Source organism: Camellia sinensis, chromosome 14 (assembly GCF_055761805.1).
Source record: "Camellia sinensis isolate YWXY chromosome 14, ASM5576180v1, whole genome shotgun sequence".
NCBI lineage: Eukaryota > Viridiplantae > Streptophyta > Magnoliopsida > Ericales > Theaceae > Camellia > Camellia sinensis.
The window spans coordinates 92,276,683-92,286,005 of NC_138974.1; the positions used below are offsets into that span (position 1 = coordinate 92,276,683).

The 9,323-nt window shown below is 32.2% G+C and overlaps 1 protein-coding gene and 1 long non-coding RNA gene across 2 annotated transcripts; both read right to left on the bottom strand.

Moving 5' to 3' along the window:
• Positions 1-1,520: 1,520 nt before the first annotated feature.
• LOC114273650 (germin-like protein 9-3) lies at positions 1,521-2,156 on the bottom strand. Its single transcript, XM_028215452.2, has one exon. It carries the CDS (start codon positions 2,154-2,156, stop codon positions 1,521-1,523), a length of 636 nt encoding a protein of 211 aa, XP_028071253.2.
• Positions 2,157-4,554: 2,398 nt separating this feature from the next.
• On the bottom strand, positions 4,555-9,076 carry LOC145807685 (uncharacterized). The gene is made up of 5 exons (XR_014350980.1): positions 8,926-9,076; positions 8,278-8,770; positions 8,042-8,141; positions 7,329-7,443; positions 4,555-4,788 (listed from the first exon to the last, which is right to left on the bottom strand). It is a non-coding gene; the product is annotated as an uncharacterized LOC145807685 (long non-coding RNA).
• Positions 9,077-9,323: the final 247 nt, after the last annotated feature.

Genomic DNA, 9,323 nt, shown 5'->3' on the forward strand with positions numbered 1-9,323 from the left:
AAGTTCTTAGTTAAAAAAATTGATTTTAAGTTTTAAACCTTTTATTGATGTCCTCAAATTTTGGGGCATCAAAACTCGAGCGCAATAAGTGACGCCCCAAAATTTGAGGACATCAATAAGTGACGCTCGTGCATAGAATACACACTCCTAGTAGTTTTACAGACAGATGACTACCACTCAAGCTCAAGAAGAGTCGCTCAAGCGGATGACTGCTCGAGCACAAAAAGCACCGCTCGAGTATAGAATACACTCTCCCAGTAGTTTTACTGAGAGTTCACAAAAGCCGCTCGAGCGCAAGAAGTGACGCTTGAGAGTAGAGGCAAAATCTGAATAACAAGGTTTTTGAAAAACAACGTACCGACCTATTCCAAACATAACCAACACAACCCAATAGCCAAACTTAAGGAGGGAAAAGAGGAATAAGACATGAATAACAATACAAAATCATGAAACCCAAATTCAGAATATCAAATGAGTCGGGTCCAAACCAAAATCGCTATATAACCTACTTTAATTTGTTACTCTTGTATTTGTTTAATTAAGAAGTCACAGGTTAATTTATATAATTAACTATTTTTTTTTTATTAGGGTCTTTCTTGTATTAAATAACAATTGGGGAAAATTGTTTATGAAAAAAAATAAATAAATCAAATCCTAACTTTTTAATTATTTAATTAAAATTTTCAACTTTTAAAATGGTAGCAATTACAACCGTTTATTCATTATAACTAATAGACGAGCAATTTAAGCAATTCAACCACTTTTTGTCAATAGTGATGTACAGCGAAAGTGGTTACAGATTGGAGAAAGAACGAGAGGGGTAGCAGTGAGTCAGGAAATGGGAGAAGTAACAGTGGACGGGAAAAAGGAATGGAGGGCTGGAAGTAGCTAGATTATGGAAAATGAGTGGTGGTGATGAATAAAAGTACACGTCAATAGTAAAAAAAATAAATAAATAAGTGGTTAAATATTCTAAATTATTTCTTCTACATTCGTTATAATTAATATACAAACAGATGATTGTATTTACTATAATTTTAAAAGTTTAGGATTTAAATTAAAATAATTAAAAAAAATTAGAATATATTTGTTGGTGAGATCAAACCTTAGAATTTTTGTAATTTTCCCTAATAGTTATACAGGCTGGATTTGCGGGTATAACTTTCTTAAATGATTGATCATCTAATTTAGCATAATTGTCTTAATATTTATAAAAATGTATATCAATATAATATTTTTCTACCTATTGACAAAATAAAAATGAAAATTCATATAAATCAAACTTTTTGAAATAGAATCACACATTGGTAATTTATTACCAAAAGTGGCATCTTCCTTGCATTATTTCAACAATTACAAATCAAATTAGACTGAACAAGTACATTATTGCTTGCTCAAAATAGATCTGAAAATTTAGAAAAATAAATAAAAAGAGAATTGATAAATTGTAAATAAATAAATAAAATAGTTGCGAAGGTAGGTAAATAGTTCTAACTATGACCCATTTTTATGCCTCTAACTTAGGGCTTAGTGGCAAGGCTAGCCTTGATCTTTTGAATGGTAGCAATATCAGTTTTAAAAGACTTGGCAAGAATCTCATCATCAACCCCTGTAGCAAACAAAGTTACCGGAGCAGACACAGTTCCTGCATTTGCACTGCCAAAAGCAGAGATAGCGGTGGCTTGTTTTTTGGCATCGGCATTGAATTGGTAGTGTACCAATCCCTTTGGAAACACAAACATATCTCCAAGCTGAAGTGTTTGAGTGTAGAGTTTGTTGGCAGTGTCAACGAAACCAACTTCCATACTACCTTCCACTACGAAAAGAAGCTCCGCCGAGCGTGGGTGTGTGTGTGGTGGATTAACGCCGCCAGCAGGGAACTGCAGAACCGCCATCGACACACTTTGGCCATTCAGAGCTAGGAACTCAACCATGGTTGCTTTTGTGACCTTGAAGTTTGGTGGGTTTGTTGAGTTAGCGACGAGTCTACGCATTCCAGTGAAGGTGAAGAAGTTTCCATCAATAGGGGTGCTAAAATTTGTAGGGACTATGAAGTCAGTTAAGATATTGGGGTCACTGGCTTGGGCAATATAGGAAGTGGCAAGGACAGATAGAATGGAAAACAAAGCATGTTTGAACAAGATTGAGGAAGCCATTGTTTGGGATGGTTGATGGGTAAGAGTTGCAATAAGAGTACTTTTATGAGAATGAGATTGCGTTTTGATGATTGGATTAGCTTTGAGGCTGACCAATTTATAAGGTTTGATTTTTTCAGCTTTGTACAAAATGAGACAATTTGGCGAACAAGAGGTCGGCAAGGCTTGATGTTCACAATGCTTCTCCAACTTTTAGTCCCTTTTAGCTATTATTGTTTGGTTGAACTGAATTAGACGAAAATATTGTTACACGAGACACTTGGAATTATCAATTTTTAGGAGAGTGTAATTCTCTACAATAAATCTCTCCACAATGATTTTAACTCAAGTCACTGGGAATTATATTATTTGTTGATGTGTCTTGATGTGATTAAAAAACACAACAAGATCATTGCACAAAAATATAACAGAAATTCTTTATTCTATACAATTTAGAGACACTGTCAATCTAAAAATGTCTCATTTATGTCCAAACGTCAAATTTGAAATTAACCAAAATAAATAGTCCCATCCCACAATTTATTAATTCCAAACAAACACAATCTTTGGGATTCATGAGAGCTCAAAACAGTTAGGAAGAAGAGCAAATTGAGTTAATTATGGGCACTTGAAATTGATGTATAGCACCTACATAATAATCAAATCAATAAATAACAATGCCATTCACAATCACAAGTCCAAGAACACATTTGACTGTTTCTCTAATTCCTCATTTCTTGTAATTGCCAAATAACAAAATTAAATAACTGCAATTAGAGCAATGTCACTGTAATTTTCATATATTTGGACCCCAACAACATGGGAGAGAATATCCGTCAAATATTTTGTATCATTAACATTGTGGGGGTGGGTTCACAAGTCTTCATACAATATCAATTTGCCCTCCAAACTTTGAAATTTTGATCAATTTGTCACCTACTGTCACATTCCCTCTACAATCAAACAAAACTTGCTAGCGTGACACCAAATTTCATTTGTAACTTTATTTTACCCACAAACTATACCTTAAAAATCAATTAGCCCTCCAAATATAAAAAAATTAAATTTTAAATAATATATACTTTGCAAAAAAATAATAAAAAAATATAGATAACTTCATTAGAATTATCTTGAAATTATGAAGTATGGATATTTCGACAAATATGTCGTACTCGTATCGGATACTTACCGACGTATGGCATTTCTGCATTCGTACTGGGTATAGAAAACATGTACTCAAATTTTTTTCTCCCTTAATTTTTGGCATACTCAGACATACCTAGTATATACCCAAGTCGTGTCATATCTTAGTCGAAATAATATTTTCTTTTACTATAGAGAAAAAATTTCTTTTACAAAACTTCTGTTTCATTTTTAGTTTTATACTTAGCATGATTTTAAATTAAGTTATGCTTTGTAAGTTATTTAATATAATGACATTTAATTTTGGTTTATCTTATACTTGTACTGTTGGCATTAAATGTTAATTGCATGTGGGATCTTAATAAATTAAACCATTTAATCAATTTTTGTATTACTCCAAATTTAAAATAAATATTTTTTTACAAACGTATCAAGCCGTACATCACTACAAGAAATGTCATTTTTGGCTACCAAAATATTGGTCGCCAAAAGTCCAATATTTAGTCGCCGAAACCATTTAGCGACTAAAATATTTTGTCGCCAAACTCGTCGCCTATACCCTGTCGACGATAGTATTGGCGACTAAACTATTTTTGGTCGCTGAAAGTCAACGTTTTGGCTACTAAATTTTCGTTAGTCGGCAAAAGTTATGTTTTGGCAACTAAAATATTAGTAGCCAAAAGTAAGCATTTGGCTACGAAACTTTGAGTAGTCGGGAAAGGGGATATTTTGGCGACTAAATATTTAGTCGCCAAAAGTGTTCGAATAAAATTAATTAAACTTTCAGCGACTAAAACTTCTTGTCGTAGATAAGTTTTAGTCACAATATTACTACATTTAGGGACTAAAGAATTTAGTCGCCAAAAATATTATTTTTCGTTTTATTAAACTTTTGGCTACTAACCATTTGGTAGCCGAAAGTCTTCATTATATTTTTAGCTACTAAATTTTTAGTCACCAAAAATCTTTGAATTCTTTATGGCTACCAAATATTTGGTCACTAAAAATATTGATTTCCTTTTTGGCTACCAATTGGTTAGTCACTAACAAATTCACTTCTTTTTTTTTTTTTTTGCTACTAAACATTTAATGGAAAAAACTTTATTTAGTGTTTTTTTTTATTATAATTAATTTCTTCATAACCTGTATTTATTTCGTGCAACCTGCACCCTGTATTTAAACAAAATAATACATATATCTATTTCTATTTCGTTTCAACAATACAAAAATTTGATCTTTTAACATCAAATTCTATACAAATCTGAATTATCCAACCCAAAATAATAATTCCATACAAATACAAAATCATACAAAAAAGATGTCCTCTGTACAAAAAATTCTACATCAAATGTCATTTACAGAATATTTTGAAGGTGTAAACATGATGGGAAAATTAAATTTATTTACTAAAACACTTGCTAAATTTAACAATGAAGCCATTGATCTAAACGCTTCTCATCCTTCAAGCTTGCTTCATATAGTTTGGTACCTCTCTTTCTGAAGACACCAACTGCAAAATAATGCAAATGTAGTAATGCAATCAGAAAATCGAGAAATGGAATGGAAAGATACAAGAACATTTTCCAATACACCCATTGCCCACGTCTTATAAAACATTGTAATAATCGCACCTTCAAATATAGTAGGAGGCTAAAAATCAAGTATAGTAGGAGGCTAACACGTGATATATATTTTAATCCCTCTCTCGCTCTAGTCCCATCCCATCACCCCTTGATTTGTCCCACTCCCAATATGATAGGGAGCGGGTTAGGTTATTAAAAATCCACGCCAAACCCAACCTATGTCCATCCCTATTTAAGAGTGCTATAGCCCCATTGACTCTAATGTAAAACATTCAACCTCTAAGATTCAAGGACATGAATTTCAAAAATAAATTCATTCTGATATTGAAATTTTTGTTTGCAACTATTATCAGAGCGTCGTCCAGTTGAATATCCTAACTAGTAAGCAATAGTACCAATAATGTTAAAAGCACTGAAACTACCCCAATTGAAACCAAATTGCCAGTTACCAATGAGGGCTGGTTGATATTCACAGCTTTGGCGAAATGTCAATTCATTTTTGTGGATGCAAATCTAACTTTGACCAAGGCCCAGAATGAAAATGAAAGCCCACATTTATGTAGTTTTGGACTTTAGACCAAACCCAATGCAAGGCTCAAGACACCAATTATGTTTTTTTTTTTTTTTTTAATTTTCAAATTCAGCCCAAATAATCAGAGGCCTGAATAAACATCTAATTTGGATCAGTGAGAACTTAGAAATATGAGTCATTTTAGATAATGGGTGTTCAGTGGATCACAACCTCTTGAACTATATATATCTGGGTCAGACATATTGTGAGTCTTTTCCTTTCAACAATTAATGTAGTCTAGCTTGCAATTGAAAATTACGTAGGATTTCAAATTTAAGGTATCACAATAAATAAGTGTCTTAGAGGCTAACTTTTTTTCGTTCTATATGGGGAAAAAAATTTGTAGCAAAAAATATTAGGAGACCACTAATTATCATATGAGTCAACACGAAAAGACCGTCTTCAAATGTTAAAAAAAGACTTAATGAATTTTTTTTTTTTAAAAATGCCGCTAATAAATAGACTTTTAGGAACAAAATAATTTATTGTAAAATACGTTTACTTTTGTAAATGAAAATTTTAGTCCCAAAAGAATAGTATTGTGCAATTTTCTCACTTAAAAATAGGGGATGACTCTTTTCCATGTCACTACTATCCTCCATATTTCATCATACTCTATTTTATTGGCTTCATTTCGGGTCCACAATGATAATTCAAACCATTCATCTTGTAAATCTCATAGTAAAAATGTATGTACAAAAAATTAGCTTCATCGAATATCATTACGTAAGTGAACAAATTATATATATATTTAAATGGACAACAACTATGTGTTTAAATTTAAACCACTTATTTTATTAAAAACAAATATGATTTTTTCATCTATTTATTGATATCTAATGGAATTTATTTTTTGCACAAACGATTTTTAGCATGAGATTTACAAGATGAACAGTGCTGTGGATCCGGAATGAGGCCCCAAAATAAAGTATAGTCAAGTACAAAAAATAGTGATATGGGAAAGAGCCATTCTCCTAAAAATATGACATTTTTAACAACTAAAATATTTCGTCCCTAAATTTTTGTCTGAAGTTCTTAATTTGTTGTACTGAGATATAAATTTAAAGCTCTTGTTATAAGACTATACCTCAATAAATCTAAATTAAAAATAAAAACAACGATAACAATAACAATACAAAGGTGCCACATAAAAGAAGCAAAATATTATTCCAAATGTAGCAATAAAAGAATTTTGAAATCTATGAATATGGCCAAGGTCCCATTCTTGAAGGTAATCAGTGTAGAATTGAATTGGGTATGATAATCACAGGCTGCTCTGTTCATGAAAAAGTGTGCTCCTTAACAACCCCTTTGGTGGATTAGTTTTATCAATGTTCCCTTACCAACTGGCCATTATGGATCTTACTTTGTGTCCTAATCTCTATCAAGAGAGCCAAAAAGAAGGATTTATAAGAGACAAACGCCTAGATTATAATATATCTTTTCCTTTATTCTATTATATGAAGTGTTCATTCTATTATATGAAGTGCTATTGTTATGACAACACATTAGATATTAAGGAATCAATCAGTTATGGAAATCAACCTAGTGGTGAGGAGTACGATATTAAGGAAGACCTGGAGAAGATATTAAGGAAGCACATTAGAAATTATAACTTCATCAGCTAAATAAACGAACAAGTATGACAACACGACAATGATATCACTTCTGCATCTCCACTAAAGGCATTGTTTAGATTTACTAAAAGAGAAGGAGAGTCTAGAGAAAAGTATCTTTTTGGATATTACTTTTACACAGTTTTTCAAGTGGCATTTCCGACATATTGATCTCAAATTCCATCATTGCAGCTCTGCAATAGTTAAAAAGTTCTTGCAAAGACATTCTCTAAAAATTAAAATGCAGAGTAAATTTAACAAATAGTAAATATGTCATAACCTGTATGCATTAAAGAGCATCTTCATCAATTCTCCTAATGGGGGTGCAAGTTGGCTTCCTGCATCGTTAATATTTTTCTTCTTAGGGACCACCTCTTTATTGACCCCCCATAATCCTACAAAAACAAATATTCTGACATCAGGAAAAGAATACTAGATATGGGCCCAATAAGGGAGCTTAAACATTTGGAAAAAGAAAAAACAACCTGAACCTTTATCATCTTGAACGATTCAAAGGATATCGTAACTTCAAAGAGAAAAACAAACAAAAGTTTAGATTTATTAATACAAAAAAAGAAGCACATGGAAATGAGGGCTCTAAAAAGGAAATATCATATCAATTCATAAGTCTATTCCACAACAAATTACAGTTAAGCAAATTCAAGTGAGGTAGAAACAGAATTTAGAAAGTAACCCCCCACCAATTGACCCAGGCACACTTTGGACACCTAGGTGGACACACACATAATAAGTTTGAAAAAATAAATTTGGATGCAACATAAATTTATACATATTAATCCCTCCTACTTTAAACCTAAAAAATTAATGTTTATCATCTTTGAATGAAAATCATATATATGAAAAATAAAATTGACTCAGATGATTCTACTAGAGTTCCTAAATCAGGTGCTACCTTATCTCAGCAAATAAATTGTAATTCAAATGCATAAAATGTGATGATTAAGCATAAAGATTCATGAAGAATAGTAACACCTGTTGCAAATAACAATATTGTTATAGTCCCAATCCTCAACCCATCTACATATAGCACATCGTTCTGTTGTCCACTTTGCATGAACAGGTTCATATTTCTCTGTCACAGTAAAAACAGTTGTAAAATCAATTAACTGCTCAGTAAGATTTACCCAACAAATGCTTTCACTCCATGTTCAACAAATAATACATAAACAACTTCAACATGTAAAAATTTCAGTGAAGTACAGTGTTACCTTGGAGAAAAGAAAGTAGCTACTTTTGAGACCCATACCTCCTCAACTCAGGCCATGGGCAATTTAGTCGGATTCCAATCCAGAAAAGAAAGTAGATACATACACAAATTCAACAAAAATTCTTAAGAACAAATTCAAACAAATTTCTTAACATACATACATACATACACAAATTTCTTAAGAACAAATTCAACAAAATCAACATGAATCTGATTAACATACATACACACAGATTCAACAAATTCCTTAAGAACAAACACACAGAGAGTGATCGTTGCAGACTAAAATAAACAGAACAGATCAGATTCCAAAACAAAACAAACACACAGATTCCAAAACAAACAGAACAGATCTGTTGGTCCAAAACCACAAACAGAATAGATCTGTTCGATTGGTGCAGAGATGAGAGATCAGGGAGAGAGAGAGAGAGAGAGAGAGAGAGAGGCTTACCTGTGAGTCGATCGGTGCAGAGATGCAAAACCAGAGAGTGAGACTGATGAGATGAGAGAGTGAGGGAGACAAATTAGATCAGAGAGATATCTGATATATATATATATATATATGTATATATATATATAAAACAAAAAAAAACAACGATCGGGGCGAGAGAGAGAGAGAGAGAGAGACAGAGATTGAGAGAGAGTTTACCTGTGAGTAGATCGGCGGTGCGATGAGATGAACAACAAGAGAGTCAGAGAGTGATCGGTGCAGATATGAAGAACAACGAAACGAGAGAGTGAGAGAGAGGGACAGTGATGAGTTGAACTTGAGATGAGACTGGAGAGTGAGGAGACGATTAGGGTTCTAAGAGATTGGGGATTTTTGGGGCGCGGGAATGGAAAAAAATGGGGGAACCGAGCCGGCGGGATTGGGAAAAATATATATATTTAAATAATAATAATTTTCATCATAAATGAATATTTGAATAATAATAATAATTTTTATTTTCATCGTAAATGAATATTTAATGAATGAAAAATTATTATTATTATTTTTTATTTGGTAGAAGTAAGGATAATATTTTAATGAAAAATACTTTTTATTAA